The 21661-nt window shown below is 30.6% G+C and overlaps 1 protein-coding gene across 4 annotated transcripts in view; it reads right to left on the minus strand.

The window, feature by feature from the left end:
• Window positions 1-16241: 16241 nt before the first annotated feature.
• Window positions 16242-21661, minus strand: part of LOC143042444 (protocadherin-1-like) — a 30148-nt gene continuing 24728 nt past the window's right edge. For all 4 annotated transcript variants that reach the window (XM_076214732.1, XM_076214733.1, XM_076214734.1 and 1 more), the window contains exons 3-4: window positions 17804-17933; window positions 16242-17361 (exon numbers count right to left, since the gene is read on the minus strand). In XM_076214732.1, coding sequence (XP_076070847.1) covers window positions 16607-17361; window positions 17804-17933 — 885 coding nt within the window. In that variant the 3' untranslated portion in view covers window positions 16242-16606. The remainder of the gene's footprint in view (window positions 17362-17803; window positions 17934-21661) is intronic.

A 21661-nucleotide genomic window follows, 5' to 3' on the forward strand; every position in this document is an offset into this window, starting at 1 on the left:
TGTTGCGTTGTGTTCATCTTTGAGTATAGAATAGATATGAAGCGTTGGTAAATGACAATGAGACATCAACCAAAAAAAAGACAAATGGAAAATAGAGAATAACTCTCTTTAGGTCACTACAGTTTTAAGGTGTAACACCACTAATTTAGGCCCGGCCAGAAAGCACATACCAGAATATAGTACATATTTAACACAAAATAGTTCCTTACGCATGAGTGTAACTTTCAAAATATGTAGAATATTTAGGTATTTTTGACATCAAATGAAAGCTGAAGGACTGGTGATCAATGTAGAACACTTTTGGACTTTTTAAAAACTTTTTAAAACTTTGAATATTAAAAAAACTGCACCAAATTTTAAAAAGAGGGTACATTTAGTCTGTTTGTTAGATCTGAGGTACCTGTTTTGGTACATCCAAAGTTCTGGGAACCAGTTCTTTCTTATAAGCCATTAAAGGTATGTTGATTTTTTCAGTACAAGACCCCATAAAGTGTTGCTTTGACATGCAATGATTGCCACTTTATTTGAACTTAAAATGAAAGAGGTGCATCTGCTTGAAATGGAGGAATTTAACATAGAAAGCAATGGGACCATGAATTGTGGTGTACTTTCTTAAGTAAAGATCATAAAATTATTTTCAATGTAAATAGATTTGCAAAATGTTCAATACATTTATTAACTACATTTATTAATTCCTTTGAAACTGGAATAACAAAGATGTATATGAAGGGTATAGTCAATGAGACAGCAAACTAACAGAACAATTGACAAAAACACATAAAGAGGTCAACATAGTCAGCAACTGTTCAGATAGTTATAAAAGGTCTATATTGCCATGAATTATGAAAACAAAAATAGACTAAAAAAGCTCAGCCATCAATACAGAATTCTTAAAATGAAAAAAAGAAGAAGAAAAAACCTGAATCCCATGAAGATATAAGACCACCACTGACAAAGTTTGAGAGGTAATTGAACAAAAAGTAGTTCATTTTCTGATATTTAAAAAAAAATTTGGAATGGTTCCTGGTTTGATGTCTCTCTTTTTCACAAAAGGAAACTATATTTGACATCCAATGGAAAATGCATATTCAGGAATAGAACATGTTAATGTGATACATATAGATTATAAAAGCTTTGTTCTAGACTGCTAGAAACACTGATAGCTTTCTTTCTGTTAAAATGTCGCCATAACTCGACACATTATTCTAAATTCGAGTCAACTAGTCTTTTTCTTTATGCTTGGATGCTAAGCAAAAAAAAACACAGCAAAAACCTTTTTTTTTTTAAATAATTTTCACTCCAATGGCTAGGGATATACTGTAACTGATAACCTCCACACTCAAGAGAGGCATGCTACCATAAGCCCTGATCAAGATATTGAAATCACAGCAGTTGGGTGTTAATTTTTCTACCTCACCAAAGGGCATTATGTTTTTTGGTCTTTTCGTCCATCCTTACATTCGATACATGTTAAAGTTTTTTGTCAAGTTAGTTTTTGATGAAGTTGAAGTCCAATCAACTTGTAACTTGGTACACATGTTCCATACGATATGATCTTTCCAAATTCTTTTTAATGTGTTTCCCAGAATGCATTAGGTCTATTGTTATTTGCTCGATCTTAAGAATGAAAACAATAGACCACTTTCATATTTCCAGAGACATATATACACATTCTAGAGTTGCTTCCTTTATCATGGACAGTCTTGATCCTTGCTGACAAAAGAGCCAATGGAAGGATATTTTATATTGTTTATAATTAAATCTGCAATAATTTTAAATGTGGGAACTGCTATTTTGTCTGAAATAAAATTAAATGTTATTATGCTCTGATTTTGGAGTTCAAAATTATTTCTTTGTACAGATTACTATTTTTTATTGACTAATAAGGGAAAGTGAAAGAGGTCTTATATATCCTTACTGATATAAAATACCCAAATTTTAAAACAAAGATACTTGCAATATTTGGTTGATTGTTGATTGGTAAATGTCCAGCGACAACTATTTCAGTCGTATCCAGGACGATTTTCCCGGATGGTTGAAACTCCCATTCTACCTGAACAATAAAATGGTCACACATGCAATGCATAACACAATACACGATATTATATACGTCAATTAAAGACCATGCTCTTGAAAATGAAAGAGGACATGGATGGGATTTACAGAATAGAGAATAATGGGCAAATATAAAGGGAAAATGGACCACAAAAATAAAGCATTGAGAATAATGGGCAAATACTCATAGACAAATTAGGACCACAAAAATAAAGTACAGATAATAATCGGGTACCGAAATATATAGAATACAGGATGAGAGTCAACAATTATAGAAATATGTGGCTTAAACATTCAATAATACATAATTGGAGTACCCCACCATCGATCAAAACCTGATGATGAAATGGAGCAGAAACTTGAATTGGGATGGATCATGGGACACAAATTAGAATAATTTTTTACTTCCATGGAGCAGAAACTTGAATTGGGATGGATCATGGGACACAAAGTCAGAACAAATGTTTACTTTCATAGAGCAGAAACTTGAATTGGGATGGATCATGGGACACAAAGTAGAATAAATTTTTACTTCCACAGAAAATATATTGGATTTAAGAACTGTAGTAAAATTTAGTCTGAAACAGTATGCTAGTGATGATGTAGGGGTCTAGTTAAAGCAAAGAGTCATTGTACTCTACTTAAGTGGGACAATCGTTAAAGTCTCGTCTTAAGGATGAATTGCATATTAAGTACACCCATACAACACATGATGGTTCTTGTGGAGGAACACTATAACGTAAAGATGCTGCCAGGCTACTTCGACCTGACCGGAGAACAAGTTCCCGACTAATTGCATGTACATCGACTTTCAGTGTCCGAGTATCGCTAAAATCGTCGTTTATATAAATAGCAGTCATGTTCATCTTGCTTTTAGGTGAAAGTTGTTAATTTTATATCGAAAATCTAAATAAAGAAGAGCAGGAAAAAACCGTGTTCTTGAAATATTCATTTTTTTTCAGGAATTTTTCATACAAAGGATAACAGGCTTCACAAAAGATTTTTATACAGTATAACATACCACACCAATATTCGACACATCCGAAATTGAAGTCCACGAGATATTATAGATCGTCTATACAATTTGATAAGCTCTTTCAAGTCCCGAATTTTGTAGATAAATAGTACTTCCAATTTCCAATTAAATAGTTCAAATAAGGGCCAATGTCAACGAAAGTCTTCCACTCCTACCAAAGGTTACAGAATCACAGTTTAGGCATGTATCTATACTTTGAGATTCTAAGATATTACAGCAGATTTCTAAACATTCTTGTACATGATTATCAATGCATATAAGAATACTCTAGACTACAAATTTGATCAATTTTGGCAAGTTATGATCGAAAACATACTTTATAATTAGTTAACCAAAATACGACTTCTACAAACAGTAAAGCTTGTGTGTCATCTTTCCATTTAAAGATGTTCTTCAATTGCAAAATTAACATTACACGATTTCGAAATATTTTATCAAATTTGTCTTCAGCTGCATTGCTGATTGTAACTTTGAAAATCAAATTAAATCTATATTCCGAAAAACAATATCTGTAAACGGGATATGAATAGGACTGAACCATGCATTGTACTAGACCGAATGCTGAAACAGATTTTGTTAAGTGCTAGCTCACAAAGGCACGGTCCTCAGGAAAACACGGAATCCTAGTACACATGCGCATTATTCTAATTCCGAGCCGATGAATCTAAGACTCTTGCTCAAACTCCTAAATTACACAATTCATAACGAAGGATAAGAAAATGTTATTTTATAAGTCTTTGGTTTGAATCGGTCGGGAATCAATCACTAGACCATCATGGAATTTCCTATTGTTTAACAAAAAACACTTAAAAAAGAACAGATTTACAATGGTTTATCTTTGATTGATTGTTGGTTGCTTAACATCCAGTGGTCACGATAATCTTTGAGATATACAAGAATGCATTTGGGTTATAGTTCATTTTTTTTTCATTGAAGTTTGAATTGTAACAATCTTGGTATAGCCCAATCCTCTTTAGCCCCCCCCCCCCCCAAAAAAAAAAACCAAAAAACAAAACAAGAATGTGTCCCCAGTACACGAATGCCCCACTCGCACTTTCATTTTCTATGTTCGGTGGACCGTGAAATTGGGATAAACCCTCTAATTTGGCATTAAAATTAAAAAGATCATATCATAGGGAACATGTATACTAAGTTTGAAGTCGATTGGACTTCAACTTCATCAAAAACTACCTTGACCAAAAACTTTAACCTGAAGCGGGACAGACGGACGAACGAACGAACGGACGGACGAACAGACGGACGGACGAACGGACGCACAGACCAGAAAACATAATGCCCCTCTACTATCGTAGGTGGGGCATAAAAACAAACAAACTTTTAAACGACTTTATTGATGGATTGTAATTTGCTTTTTAATGTGCCATGACAATATTACATACATAGTCATAACGCATATAGGATACAAGATATTTTTTTTAATATTTGATAGCAGCCTGGTTCAATCTCTCTGACTTTATGATACCCTGGTTTCGGCAAATGTCTACACCCAGTGTTTGGTGGGGTTCATGTCGCTCAGTCTTTCGGGTTTCCTTTTATGTTATGTTTAATTTGCTGTTTGTTTTTTTCTTTTTAAGCCATGACTTTGTCAGTTTAATTCGACGTATGAATTTGAATGTTCCTGTGGTAGTTTTCACCTCTCAACTACATTATAAGTAATATTCCATATTCAGTTTACGAAATCTGAATTAAAAGTCCGACTCATATATGCATGGTACTGATTTCCGTTTTAATTTAGGTTATACACCTTAAATACTTCATCCGAACCGAATAATCCAACATTGATATACCCTTATATATGCCAAAGGGTTGTTTTGGTGTGTTTTTTATGTGTAGCGTAGTTTATTGGAAGAAGGATAACTCTAATTGACTTAAATTTAAAGGTTCAGGAATCTAAAAAAAAATTATTCACCTTTCCTATGCTTGACGTGGGGGCGAATTGCAATCTGACAAATTGAATAGACACTTTAAAATTTCTAGATTAGTAAGACCAAATTATATTAACTTCTAGATAAGCTGTTTTTTTGTCGAATTATTGCTTGTGCTTTTGTCAAAATTTAACGATATATACATTTTGGAACCAGCCATAAGCTAAAGCTTTTACAGTGAAACTTATCAGTGTGCTTACCTTAATATATTGTAATAAGCCAACACACAAAACCATTCGATCTAGTTCATAAACACTGTCAATGTGAATGGGATCGTCCTCGGTACAATAGAATAGAGAGACGAGAATAATGAGCGAAAAAGGAAAATCAAAGGACAAAGTTAATAAAGAATACAGAGAAATAAGCTCCTAAATTTTTTTTTAAAATAAGCGGATCCTGAAATATAAAGAATAGAGACTAAACATGAATTAAGAATAGAAAACATATCTTGAAGGTAAAGAATAAAATATCGAAGACCTCCCCAATGATCAAGACCGTAATTTCAACAAAAGTTTCAAACACCCGAACAACACATAATAAAGAAAGAAATAAGACATGACACAATAAAAAAAAGAAAAAGAAGCACAGCATAACAAATAATCATTTAAGAATTGTCTGCTCTATTGTCGGGTTATTGTTTCTTTGACACATTCCCCATTTCCATTCTCAAAGTTTATTTAAGCAGACAAACCAAAACAAATATATAAAAATATATAAAAAACAGCGACAATAACTCACAATATAATCTCACGGAACTCAAATAACGTGTACAAAAATATAAGGAATAAGGAAAAATGTCATAAGAATGACAAGAACTTCTACTAATCTAGAACGTTATGATGAAGTCAATAGATTCAGACCTAATGTCTTTATTTCATTTCTTATTTGAAGATTCCTTCCTTTTACATTGTTCTTTTAAACATGAAAGAAAAAGACAGAAAACACAATGTCACTTGTCAGCCATGTTGGTTTTTTATGTCTCTAGGGTGCTCTCTATCACGTCCGCGTCTTAAACATAAAACGTAGCAACGGTTGCTTGTGGGAGTCATTCCCGCCATAGACAGCCAAGGGACAAGACGTTGCACGTGATTCAAAGCATAGTACCTAACCAATTTTGCCATGGAATACGTTGCACGTAAAAAAGCATAGTACCTAACCAACTGACCAGTCCTTAATTGTGTTGTGCCTTTTTGAATAAAGATTTTATTGTGCACTGTTGTCTTATCTTTTCAAATAAAATTTAAACCCAACTATCCCATCCCACCTTAAACCTAAGAATAACCAAGAAAATAACAAATAATAAATAAAAACAAACAAACAATAAAAACTAATTAAATATTAAAATAAAAAACAATAAACATAAAAACAAAACAATAAAACAAAACAAAACACAAAACACTAATAAAACAACAATAAACAAAGTAAACAATTAAACACAAAATAAACATAAAAAACAAACAAAAAACTAACAAACAAACAAAACAATAAACAAATAAACAAAAACAATGAATAAAAAACAATAAACAATAAACAATAAAAGCAAAACAATAAAAACAAAACAATAAAACAAAACACAAAACACAAATAAACCAAAAAGAAAACAACAATAAGCAAAGTAAACAAACACAAAATGAACAATTTAACAAAAGAAAACAATAATAAACAAAATAAACAAAACAATGAATAAAAAAAACATCAACACAAAAATAAAACAATAAACTTAAACAAAACAATAAATGAATAAAACTAAAACAAAACAACAATAAACAAAACACAAAATAAACACAAAATAAACATTAATAACAAAAACAAAACACTTAACAAACAATAATCAAATAAACAAAACAATAAACACAAATAAACAAAACAATAAACACAAATAAACAAAACAATAAACACAAATAAACAAAACAATAAACACAAATAAACAAAACAAGAAACACAAATGAGCAAAACATAAATACACAACGAATATACAAAAAAGTTTCAACCTTAAAAAAAAACCAATTAATATAAAAACAAAGAACAAAGAATTTCAATGAGATAGGATCAGAAAATTCTCCTCCCGTAGAAAAACAAAAACACTACAAACCAACAGATAAATTGGGGGAAAACAACGGCAAAACAACAATAACCGCTAACACAATTTTACGGAACTATTTTTTCCCCATAAGCTTTCAAATTTCAAGGAAATGAAACATAAGATAACATAACAAAATTACCCCTTTCCCAAAAAAAACCCCACACAAAACAAACAAACAGATAAATAGCCCATAACAACAACAACGGGAAAACAGCACAAAACCACAACATCATCAAAGAGCAGAGAGAAATAAATAAACAAAATTAAAGAACACTGAAATGAAGAGCTCCATTCAGACCCTTACACTGATTTATATATATTCCCGAAAAAAAAACCAATACGATTTGATCTTCAATGGCGTCTACAAATCAATTCCAACAAATACAGGACAAACACTTCTACAAATCTAGAAAGTTACAATGAAGTCCGTAGATGCGGACTTGAACTTATTGTTCCATTCCTTGTTTGAAGATTCCGTTCTTGTACATTGTTCTTTTAAACATGAAAGAAAAAGACAGAAAACACAATGTCACTTGTCAGCCATGTTTGTTTTTATGTTTCTAGGGTGCTCTCTATCACGTCCGTGTCTTAAAAATAAAACATAGCAACGGTTGCTTGTGAGAGTCATTCCCGCCAAAGACAGCCTAGGGACAAGACGTTGCACGTGATTTAAAGCATAGTACCTAACCAATTTTGCCATGGAATACGTTGCACGTAAAAAAAAAAGCATAGTACCTAACCAACTGACCAGCCCTTAATTGCGTTGTGCTTTTTTGAATAAAGATCTTATTGTGCACTGTTGTTTTATCTTTTCAAATAAAATTTAAACCCAACTATCCCATCCCACCTTAAACCTAAGAATAACCAAGAAAATAACAAATAAAATAACAAATAATAAATAAAAACAAACAAACAATTAAAACTAATTAAATATTAAAATAAAAAATAAAAAACAATAAAACAAAACAATTAAAACTAATTAAATATTAAAATCAAAAACAATAAATAATTAAACAAAAGACAAAACACAAATAAACCAAAAATAAAACAACAATAAACAAAGTGAAAATTAAACACAAAATAAACATAAGAAACAAACAAACAAACAAAACAATAAACAAAAACAATGAATAAAAAAAGCCACAAACAATAAACAATAAAAGCAAAACAATAAAAACAAAACAATAAAACAAAACACAAAACAAAAATAAACCAAAAAGAAAACAACAATAAGCAAAGTGAAAATTAAACACAAAATAAACATAAGAAACAAACAAACAAACAAAACAATAAACAAAAACAATGAATAAAAAAAGCCACAAACAATAAACAATAAAAGCAAAACAATAAAAACAAAACAATAAAACAAAACACAAAACAAAAATAAACCAAAAAGAAAACAACAATAAGCAAAGAAAACAACAATAAGCAAAGTAAACAAACAAACACAAAATGAACACTTAAACAAAACAAAACAACAATAAACAAATAAACAAAACAATGAATAAAAAAACATAAACACAAAAATAAAACAATAAACTAAAACAAAACAACAAAACTTAAACAAAACAATAAATGAATAAAACTAAAACAAAACAACAATAAACAAAACACAAAATAAACATTAGTAACAAAAACAAAACACTTAACAAACAATAAACAAATAAACAAAACAATAAACACAAATAAACAAAACAATAAACACAAATAAACAAAACAATAAATACAAATGAACAAAACATAAATACACAACGAATATACAAAAAAGGTTCAACCTTAAAAAAAAACCAATTAATATAAAAACAAAGAACAAAGAATTTCAATGAATTAAGATCAGAAAATTCTCCTCCCGTAGAAAAACAAAAACACAACAAACTAACAGATAAATTGGGGGAAAACAACGACAAAACAACAATAAGCCATAACACAATTTTACGGAACTTTTTTTTCCCCATAAGCTTTCAAATTTCAAGGAAATGAAACATAAGATAACATAACAAAATTACCCCTTTCCCTAAAAAACCACACAAAACAAACAAACAGATAAATAGCCCAAAACAACAACAACGGGAAAACAACACAAAACCACAACATCATCAAAGAGCAGAGAGAAATAAATAAACAAAATTAAAGAACACTGAAATGAAGAGCTCCATCCAGACCCTTACACTGATTTATATGTATCCCCGAAAAAAAAACCAATACAATTTGATCTTCAATGTCGTCTACAAATCAATTCCAACAAATACAGGACAAAAACTTCTACAAATCTAGAAACTTACAATGAAGTCCGTAGATGCGGACTAGAACTTATTGTTCCATTCCTTATTTGAAGATTCCGTTCTTGTACATTGTTCTTTTGAACATGAAAGAAAAAGACAGAAAACACAATGTCACTTGTCAGCCATGTTTGTTTTTATGTTTATATGGTGCTCTCTATCACGTCCGCGTCTTAAAAATAAAACATAGCAACGGTTGCTTGTGGGAGTCATTCCCGCCATAGACAGCCTAGGGACAAGACGTTGCACGTGATTTAAAGCATAGTACCTAACCAATTTTGCCATGGAATACGTTGCACGTAAAAAAGCATAGTACCTAACCAACTGACCAGCCCTTAATTGTGTTGTGCCTTTTTGAATAAAGATTTTATTGTGCACTGTTGTCTTATCTTTTCAAATAAAATTTTAACCCAACTCTCCCATCCCACCTTAAACCTAAGAATAACCAAGAAAATAACATAAAATAACAAATAATAAATAAAAACAAACAAACAATAAAAACTAATTAAATATTAAAATAAAAAACAATAAATAATAAAACAAAACAATAAAACAAAACACAAAACAAAAATAAACCAAAAATAAAACAGCAATAAACAAAGTGAACAATTAAACACAAAATAAACATAAAAAAACCAACCAAACAAACAAACAAACAAAACAATAAACAAATAAACAAAAACAATGAATAAAAAAACCATAAACAATAAACAATAAAATCAAAACAATAAAAACAACACAATAAAACAAAACACAAAACACAAATAAACCAAAAAGAACAACAATAAGCAAAGTAAACAAAGAAACACAAAATGAACAATTAAACAAAACAAAACAACAATAAACAAATAAACAAAACCATGAATAAAAAAACATAAACACAAAAATAAAACAATAACCTAAAACAAAACAACAAAACTTAAACAAAACAATACATGAATAAAACTAAAACAAAACAACAATAAACAAAACACAAAATAAACATTAATAACAAAAACAAAACACTTAACAAACAATAAATAAACAAAACAATAAACACAAATAAACACAACAATATACACAAATAAACAAAACAATAAACACAAATGAACAAAACATAAATACACAACGAATATACAAAAAAGTTTCAACCTTAAAAAAAACCCCAATTAATATAAAAACAAAGAACAAAGAATTTCAATGAGATAAGATCAGAAAATTCTCCTCCCGTAGAAAAACAAAAACGCAACAAACCAACAGATAAATTGGGGGAAAACAACGACAAAACAACAATAAGCCATAACACAATTTTACGGAACTTTTTTTTCCCCATAAGCTTTCAAATTTCAAGGAAATGAAACATATTAAGATAACATAACAAAATTACCCCTTTCCCTAAAAAAAACACACAAAACAAACAAACAGATAAATAGCCCATAACAACAACAACGGGAAAACAACACAAAACCACAACATCATCAAAGAGCAGAGAGAAATAAATAAACAAATCAAAGAACACTGAAATGAAGAGCTCCATCCAGACCCTTACACTGATTTATATATATTCCAGAAAAAATAACCATACGATTTGATCTTCAATGGCGTCTACAAATCAATTCCAACAAATACAGGACAAAAACTTCTACAAATTTAGAAACTTACAATGAAGTCCGTAGATGCGGACTTGAACTTATTGTTCCATTCCTTATTTGAAGATTCCGTTCTTGTACATTGTTCTTTTAAACATGAAAGAAAAAGACAGAAAACACAATGTCACTTGTCAGCCATGTTTGTTTTTATGTCTCTAGGGTGCTCTCTATCACGTCCGCGTCTTAAACATAAAACGTAGCAACGGTTGCTTGTGGGAGTCATTCCCGCCATAGACAGCCTAGGGACAAGACGTTGCACGTGATTGAAAGCATAGTACCTAACCAATTTTGTCATGCAATACGTTGCACGTAAAAAAGCATAGTACCTAACCAACTGACCAGTCCTTAATTGTGTTGTGCCTGTTTGAATAAAGATTTTATTGTGCACTGTTGTCTTATCTTTTCAAATAAAATTTTAACCCAACTCTCCCATCCCACCTTAAACTTAAGAATAACCAAGAAAATTACAAATAAAATAACAAATAATAAATAAAAACAAACAAACAATTAAAACTAATTAAATATTAAAATAAAAAACAATAAATAATAAAACAAAACAATAAAACAAAACACAAAACACAAATAAACCAAAAATAAAACAACAATAAACAAAGTAAACAATTAAACACAAAATAAACATAAAAAAACAAACAAAAAACTAACAAACAAACAAAACAATAAACAACTAAACAAAAACAATGAATACAAAACCATAAACAATAAACAATAAAAGCAAAACAATAAAAACAAAACAATAAAACAAAACACAAAACACAAATAAACCAAAAAGAAAACAACAATAAGCAAAGTAAACAAACACAAAATGAACAATTTAACAAAACAAAACAATAATAAACAAATAAACAAAGCAATGAATAAAAAAACATAAACACAAAAATAAAACAATAAACTTAAACAAAACAATTAAACAAAACAATAAATGAATAAAACTAAAACAAAACAACAATAAACAAAACACAAAATAAACACAAAATAAACATTAATAACAAAAACAAAACACTTAACAAACAATAATCAAATAAACAAAACAATAAACACAAATAAACAAAACAATAAACACAAATAAACAAAACAATAAACACAAATAAACAAAACAAGAAACACAAATGAGCAAAACATAAATACACAACGAATATACAAAAAAGGTTCAACCCTAAAAAAAAACCCAATTAATATAAAAACAAAGAACAAAGAATTTCAATGAGATAAGATCAGAAAATTCTCCTCCCGTAGAAAAACAAAAACACTACAAACCAACAGATAAATTGGGGGAAAACAACGGCAAAACAACAATAAGCCATAACACAATTTTACGGAACTATTTTTTCCCCATAAGCTTTCAAATTTCAAGGAAATGAAACATAAGATAACATAACAAAATTACCCCTTTCCCTAAAAAAAACCACACAAAACAAACAAACAGATAAATAGCCCATAACAACAACAACGGGAAAACAACACAAAACCACAACATCATCAAAGAGCAGAGAGAAATAAATAAACAAATCAAAGAACACTGAAATAAAGAGCTCCATCCAGACGCTTACACTGATTTATATATATTCCCGAAAAAATAACCATACGATTTGATCTTCAATGGCGTCTACAAATCAATTCCAACAAATACAGGACAAAAACTTCTACAAATCTAGAAACTTACAATGAAGTCCGTAGATGCGGACTTGAACTTATTGTTCCATTCCTTATTTGAAGATTCCGTTCTTGTACATTGTTCTTTTAAACATGAAAGAAAAAGACAGAAAACACAATGTCACTTGTCAGCCATGTTTGTTTTTATGTCTCTAGGGTGCTCTCTATCACGTCCGCGTCTTAAACATAAAACGTAGCAACGGTTGCTTGTGGGAGTCATTCCCGCCATAGACAGCCTAGGGACAAGACGTTGCACGTGATTGAAAGCATAGTACCTAACCAATTTTGCCATGGAATACGTTGCACGTAAAAAAGCATAGTACCTAACCAACTGACCAGTCCTTAATTGTGTTGTGCCTTTTTGAATAAAGATTTTATTGTGCACTGTTGTCTTATCTTTTCAAATAAAGATCTTATTGTGCACTGTTGTTTTATCTTTTCAAATAAAATTTTAACCCAACTATCCCATCCCACCTTAAACCTAAGAATAACGGAGAAAATAACATATAAAATAACAAATAATAAATAAAAACAAACAAACAATAAAAACTAATTAAATATTAAAATAAAAAACAATAAATAATAAAACAAAACAATAAAACAAAACACAAAACACAAAACACAAATAAACCAAAAATAAAACAACAATAAACAAAGTAAACAATTAAACATCCCTATTCCAAAAGGTTACCAATTTAACAATGTATTAGATCGAATATAGTGTTTATTTGTACATACATATTTACCCTTAATACAGATTCCTGTCTCCTAATGTAAGTTTTTAGACACATTACAAGAAACATTTAACGCATTCCAATACACTTTGAACAGTAAATTGAAATCATAATAAATACTGGCTGTTAATGGCATCTTTACACTACATTAAATGTTGGATGTGTACTAGTCTTATATATATGATTTAGATATAAGAAGATGTGGTATGAGTGCCAACGAAACAACTCTCCATCAAAGTCACAACCCACAAAAGCAAACCATCATAGGTCAAAGTACGGTCTTCAACACGGAGACGTGGCAGACAGCAAGCTATAAAGGGCCCCCCAAAAAATACTAGAGTAAAACCATTCAAAGTTCAAACATGAAAAACAATGGTCATCAATATAAAAAAAAACAAGGAACGAGAAACACTTATGTACCACATCAACAAACGACAACTGCTAAACATCAGATTTCTGACTTAGGACAGGTGCAAACAATTGCAGAGCGTTCAAACATTTTAATGGTACCAAACCTTCACCCTTATCTGAAACAATAGTGTAACGTTACAACAGAAAGACACACTATAAAATATATCAATTGATATGGCTTTACTCAATCAAAAGACATATTAACACAAGTGAACATAAGCTGAACGATGTGTTTATAAGTTATTATTGATTTTAAACAAGCTAACTGTCAGTAACTGCGAGTACTCTCAGATCTGTAGTTTGTGTCTTTTTTGTTGTAAGGGATCATATATATACCCTGTCAGGTCTGTGCTTTTGTTTGAAGTTTTCCTGCTTTGCATCGATCTGACGACTTATTAGCTGATTTTATAGTGTGTTCTTATGTTGTGTTGTAACAGCAATGTCATATATGTTTAGTGCTAAAAAATGTTTAACTTCGCCACATTCTTTATGTGTTTGTAGTAAAGTAGTTAATGTGCTGTCGGGGCCTTTTATAGTTTACTTTATTATGTGTTTTCATTGTTGAAGGCAGTACAGTTGTCTATAATTACTAACAATTACTTCATTTGGACTTTGGTGGATTGTTGTCTCATACCACATCTCCTTATTTTTTAAACCAATTATTACAAAAACAGATGAACCAACAATAAACAAATTTTATGTGCGCGGAACTATTTTGTTTTAGATATGTTCTGCTTCCCAATATATATGTTCTTTTTGACTAGGCCCGATTTGTATAAAGTATTTCCGAATTATTTTGCAAAGAATTCAGCTCAAATCGTCTTAAAGTTGAATTAAGCGGAGATCCTTACTTTGAATATGAGATGGAGAACAGCTCTAAAAGCTCTGTACCTTTTGTATTTGTGTTTTTTTTCTTTTACATAAATTGTGTCATGAATGAACACCCTATATGTTTCTGATAAAATCAAAATCAATACACACAAAATAAACAACAAGACAATCAGCACAAAACACACAACTGGAAATGAGGTGAGAGGTTTTTTTTCTTTGTTTCGAAGGCTGCAACTTTGAGATGATCATCATTATATAAGAGCGTTGTTCCTTTGCTTTTTGCGTTTTTTGTTGTGCTTGAATTTTTTATTTACCACTCGGCCTCCGACCCATCACTTTTTTTTTTAATTGTTCATATGACTCCGATAATGATTTATAAGGGTGTATCCCGAGTTTTTTTCGTTGTCAGTTGCTTTTTACTTATAATGATATTAATAATATTTCATCCTAAAATTTTGTTTGGTGTGTTACCAGAAAACTGCTCACCTGGAACACAAGCTTTTTGATGTAGTCTTTGGCCTGTCTAGATAAAGATCAGTGACACAATACAGATTTCAAATATTTTGTTATGTTGTTTGGTGTGTTACCAGAAACTGCACACCTGGAACACAAGCTTTTTGGTGTAACTTTTGGTTTGTCGAGATGCGGATCAATAACGTATAAAAAGTTTTAAATATTTAATTTATTAAACAATTTATAAAAATATCTATAACAAGCACACACAACAATCTTTCGTTACTCATACAATAAACAAAATCTTTTTTTTCTTCTGTATAATGTAAACAAGAAGACAAAACATGAGCACATAAACATTAAATTATTTGATAGATACAAGAGCCAAATCTTTTTCTGCACTTTCCGTACAGTTAGTATGAAAGGCAGCAAAATTAGCTTGCGTCATGACATCACCAAAAATGTTTTTTTAATGACTACCCGTATTAGAGATACCACTTATATGCTACAGATTAGCCATGCAACCGTTAGTAATTAAAAGCTGTCATGAGCATAACCGCTTACTTGTAAAAAATTGGTAAATTTAAAAATGAAAAATAAACCAACATATATAAAACATATAGATGCACTGCATTTTTTATCTTTCTTTTCCGTTCATGCGTACTTTTACAAAAATATTCTAGAAATATCCTCCCATCACCTTATAAAAATACTGCGCACGCATGACACACATTTACACTCGAATTTATTCTTTATAACAATGCACTCATCCATGCATCCGTATTATGAAAATATACACACATATTCTTCCAGCCATAAAAAAAACTAAACAAAGACAAAAACAAGTAAAATCTAAATTTCAAGTACAAATAAAACCTTTGGCACATACAACTGAATATTACGTTCAAAAATACCATTGGCATATCATACACAATTCTCGAGAGCAAATTTGTAAATTAGATGGTTTGACACGGAGGTGCTCGTTTCCCAAATCTCATATTTTTTTACCCCTACATTCCACAATCCCAAAAGCTTGCATCCCCCTCGTGTAGGATTGTGATGATTGAGATTGACAGCAGATCATTCAAGTTTTGACAAATGGGCAAGATTGAAACGATGAAAATTTACTCAATTTTGTCGGCAGGTTTCTGAAATTTTTAAAAGGTAAATAAATCCCCATTATTGTAAATTATTCTTGTTTTGAAAATCAAATCTCTAAAAATAAATGAGGAGATATTAAAATTCTCTGAACCCCGTCGCCTTTCCTCCCTCTGAATCAACCAATGGGCAACAAAGAGCATAACCACACCAGCACGAGTACATATGTTAACAGAAATGATCCGCCAATGGTATTTTTAAACTTAATGTAACATTAGATAAAAGTCACTGAGATCAGTCATCGTTTTGAAAATATCACATTTATGTAGCACTTTGTTCTTCAACAGTTGTCGTTGTGTTGAAATTCCATTGTCGTAATAACTATACAACAATATCATTATTGTCAATTTTGCCCAAAATTATTCCATCTCTGGAATGGGAGTTTGCATGAGTATTAAGTCTCGAATTATTTACATATGTGTCAGACCTAGAACTTTCTACATATGTATCTAATCCCGAATGCGGTACATATGTGTCTGATCTTGAACTTTGCACATAGATGTCTGACCTCGGACTATAAGGTCTTGGACTCTGAGTATATGTTTCTGATCGTGGACTTTGAGAATGAATATCAGAATGAATGTTTATGTGATTATCTGAAAAAGAATGTCTGTCTAACGAGTATGGTTTTTTGCCATATGAATATGGCTCATAGTCACATGGTTCTACAACTTCCGGTTCCGGTGTTGCACTTATCGGCGGCAAATCCCTCCGGGGCGGATTTCTAAAAGAGTACTTTGAATTCAACGATTTATTACTGTTTGGTGGGTTCCTTTGTAGGCTGTGGCATCCATAAGGTTGTTTTTGTTCTGATATAGTGAATAAGTTCGGATTTTGTCCTGAATCGGAAATAGACCGACAATTAAAACTTGAAAAAGAAGGCACATTTGATTTCTCTCGTTCTCTCTCGCGTAAAACTTCATCATCGAAGCTTATGGCGCGATTATATGTCTGTCGGTCATTTTTCTTCCAACATCGGTTCGGAAGTGAGGTATCTAAGTAAGGGGAGGGAATTCGTACTCCTCTGCTGTCCAAGTAGGATGTTTTAGACCGCTGTGTTTCATCATGAAATCCCCCTACAAAAAGATATATATTTCAGTTATGTTTTATTTAAGTCAAATGTTAAATAAAATAAGGGAAATAATTCATCATCAATATAACATTTTTATCACAATTTTTCTGCGTATCTTACATTCAATTCAATGCTGTTTCTGTCGCATTTATAGTTTCACCTCCCACCTCTTTAATATATTAATTAGCACTGCATTTATATGATATTTAGTTTGTGTTGTTGGGTTGTCATAGACGTTTAATACACAATTTTAACCGCTGAATGTCAAGGTTTTAAAATGAAACTTTCACGTTTATTTCTTATAAATAAACTTCAATATTTACTGAGGTAATCAAAACAACAGAACGTTTCTGAATGTACAGATTTGCGAGTATCTGTCTAACCATCCTCTATATACCTTTCAAATCATTCACTATAATACCCGTCTCTAAACATTCAATGCTTACCTTTCATTTCTTGCAATCCACGTCTCTCCAAGCTCTCACCAAACCCACTGTCCTGCTCCCTGGGTGACATTTCTTCCTTCTTTTCGTTCAGATTGTTATCAATCTTTGTTAAATTTTGATTTGATCCCGGCTGAAAACAAAAAGACAATATTAGATATTAAGGAATAGGTCGCAACTTTATGTTTCTATACATTTCAATTTGCTCTTTGTTAATACCAATAGACAAAATTGTCTTTTCCTACCATTTAATGCGCACATAACATAGGGTCTAGATATTAAACTTTTTTTTGGGGGGGGGGCGTGGGGAGTACTTGATTTCTGTATTCGCTATTTTTTTTTTATTTGGGGGGGGGGGGGTGTACTTGATTTCTGCATTCTTTATTCTTTTAGTTCATTTATCTCTATTATTTGTACTGTTTGTCCAATATTCTCTATTCTTTTTATATATCTAAGCCCATCATTGTTCTCTATTCTATATATATTTTTTGTCCATTACCGTAGAATAATCTGACAGAAACGCAAAAGGTTTTTTTTCCTTTAGTAATGTTTTGTTGTTTTTTTGCCGAGTAACAATATCATCGTTTTGTCTATTGTTTTTTTTTTAATATAAGTTTTTGTTGTCAATAAAAGTTATTGTAGTCAATATAATTTTTATAGAAAAAATAAAACATTATTAAAAAGAACATATACTTAATGTTAAAACCTTGGTTAAAAAGGTATTTAAACAGGTGCACTTCACTATTAAGTGCGATGCTAAAAGAACGTTTTTATTTATCACAATATAATATTTAAATAAAATATTCAAATATGATTTATAGAAATGCACTATTGTTGTCTTTTAACTTTTAGTTTATGTGCATTTTGGGTTTGATTTTCGACTTTATCTCGTTGACATAACCCGCACTCGACTAACCTCGAGGACACTTGTGTATATTGAATTAGTAGAAGCGAAAAATCACAAATACCAATATTTGTGCATCTATTTAAATGGTTTAAAGCCTGACCTTATATGCCTAATTTAATAGTTTTCTTAACCCCATACATATAAACATGATGTTAACATTTACTAAAAGCCCTCGTATGTTTCAGCACTTAGGCTCTAGCAGGATTTAGCGACTTGTTGACGTTTTGGATCGATTTAAAATCGATGTGATTCATCATATTTTTGTTTGAGATTTAAATTTTGACAAAAATCAAATTGGATAACCTGATTAAGGTCAAGTTGGAGTACACATTTCCCTTAACTAAGCAAATTTATATACAAAACATATCCGGATAAACAAATCTCAGAAAGCGTTTCCTTTGTAAAATTAAAGAAAATATACTTTTGTAAAATTAAAGAAAATATACTTTTGTAAAATTAAAGAAAATATATAGAGATCAAGATTAGTCAATTATTGACTATATATATATTTACTAAAAAGCACACATGTAACTACCTATAAATGGTTATTTTTAATAGCTTTATATGGGACCTACAATAACTCAATGTAGTATAAATTCTTATTGTTCGAATATAGTTTTCAAATTATGTATTAAAGACTTGCGAATGCACGTGTACTCTCCTATCTAAGGGAGAAAAGAGATGGGATAAGTTTTCATTAAATTTATGCCACACTTAGTTCATTTCTGAAAAGTCTTTCAATCTTCATAACATCAAATATATGTGCATTACGAATCAAAAAATTGACAATAAAAACAAACAAAAAGACATAGATTGCAAGAACTATATCCTAGAGACTAACGGCGGTTTGATAAAAAAAAACCCACAAAATATTCAATTTCTTTCTCTTTTTGTTGTTGATCGGAAAAGATATTAAAACTTATCTGAATTGAATTGATTTTTGAAAAACTGAGTTTTGGTTTCTTGACGCCTGATACATTAAATCTTCAAATCTATATATTTTAAAAGTGTTGTAAAGTTATCATATTTTGATAATCAGAACAAGACATATTTCGAATCTGCTTTTAGCTTCCCTCATAATTAGATATTTTCCCTTTGTTGTCTGTAAGAGCTATCAATGGTTCGGTAAGCGCTCGTTCTGCCGGTTGACTACGTCTGTATAGTAATTCGCTTTTTAAATTCGAATGTGACGATGATATCGGTTTAATTTAAGACGTTTTAGCACTTTTATAAATAATTGATACATCAAAAATGAGAATCATAAAGTTGAATTAATGAGCCAATTTGTTTATCACATTTTTTTCTGCCCTAAAGGTAAATTTTTCAAATAGAAATTTGAAAGTTCAAAACGTTTATCAAATTGCTACTTGTTAAATTTCAAGTTTGTGATCAAAGTTTGAAAATTCAAAATTAATTCATGCGAAAAATATTAAGATAAATTTGAGGACTTGTATCCCTTCAACTTGTCACGTGACTGTGGCGGATTTCGGCGCACGTGTAAGAATAGGGCATCAAACACATCTTTACCCTTGCTTACCTCCCATCCTGATTTTTACAGTTTTAAAATCCATCTAAGATTTTATTTTAAACTAAAATCAATTGCAAATCAAATTTTCAAATCGATTATGGTTTTGTAATAGTCATCAAGGCACAATGGTTTAGTATATCTAGTATTTTGTATATGGAAAATAAATTGTAACACATTTTTAAATTGAATAAATTTGTCATTAAATTTAAAAGAAAGTATATTTAAAACAATTAATGTATAGTTTCATATCGAAATATACTTCGCAAGTACTTTGATTAAAGTATTTGAACTTTTTCATATAACAATTTATTGTCATGAAAATTCTTTGATTTTGTTGTTGTTAAATTTGATGACTTTATTTTGTTATAAAAATGAAAGTTAATAAAAAGTCAAATGTTATTTTGATTGGTACTGCATACTTAATAAAATTGCCATTGTTGAAATAACATATATGTCAAGCAAAACCCGAACTTTCAATGGGATAAAGTAACAAAGTAACAAAGTAACAAAGTAACAAAGTAACAAATGTGAAACTCCACTTCTTCTTTTTTTATATAAACCTTGGTTGTCGTTTGTTTATGTGTTGCATATTTGTTTTTAGGTCACTTTTAGTATTTTGAATTGTTTTACATTGTTATTTCGAGGCCTTTAAAAGCTGACTAGGCGGTATGGGCTTTGCTCATTGTTGAAGGCCGTACGGTGACCTATCAGTATAGCTGTTAATTTCTGTGTCATTTTGGTCTCTTGTAGAGAGTTGTCTTAATGGCAATCATACCACATCTTCTTTTTCCGACGTAGTCGGTATAGTTTCGGTTTGTGCCCTTTGAACTTAAGGACGCTTAACTATGGCAACAGAATACGCATGCTCGAAAATCCTTTCTGTGATTGGACAAAATGCTGTCATGGTGGGTGATTTGGTTGTGTTTGAAAAAACGTCTCGTTAATTATATCGTGATGGAAAGCAAGTGAAAAACTATAAATATTTTAACTAGATCTTACAAAGATTTATATATTTATTATGAAAATAATTGTTTCTCCGATAGCTCTTTGCATCCGTGACAGCTGTTTATTCGGGACAATTATATAATTTGTAATGTAAACTTTGTTGTACAAACGTACATGACTTTTAGAACGCACCTACGCATGTGAGATTTCCGCGGGGTTTTGGTGAATGTAAACAGAAAGATACGAGTACCGAGAATACTGAACACAAACAAGGACGTTATTTAAATGGTATCTTTGTGCTTCTGAAGGTTATCGAAATGATAGTTTTAAACATATACTCAAATTTAAATACGTCGGATATCTTTTTTTTAAAGATAGTTCTTGTTATACTTTCAGAACCTTAACAAAAACCAATGATTAACCCATGTGCTCCGGAAAGGTTATCAGTTCCAGTACCACGTCTGTCAATCTCCGTCACAGC

The sequence above is a fragment of the Mytilus galloprovincialis genome, chromosome 8 (assembly GCF_965363235.1).
Source record: "Mytilus galloprovincialis chromosome 8, xbMytGall1.hap1.1, whole genome shotgun sequence".
NCBI classification, from domain to species: domain Eukaryota; kingdom Metazoa; phylum Mollusca; class Bivalvia; order Mytilida; family Mytilidae; genus Mytilus; species Mytilus galloprovincialis.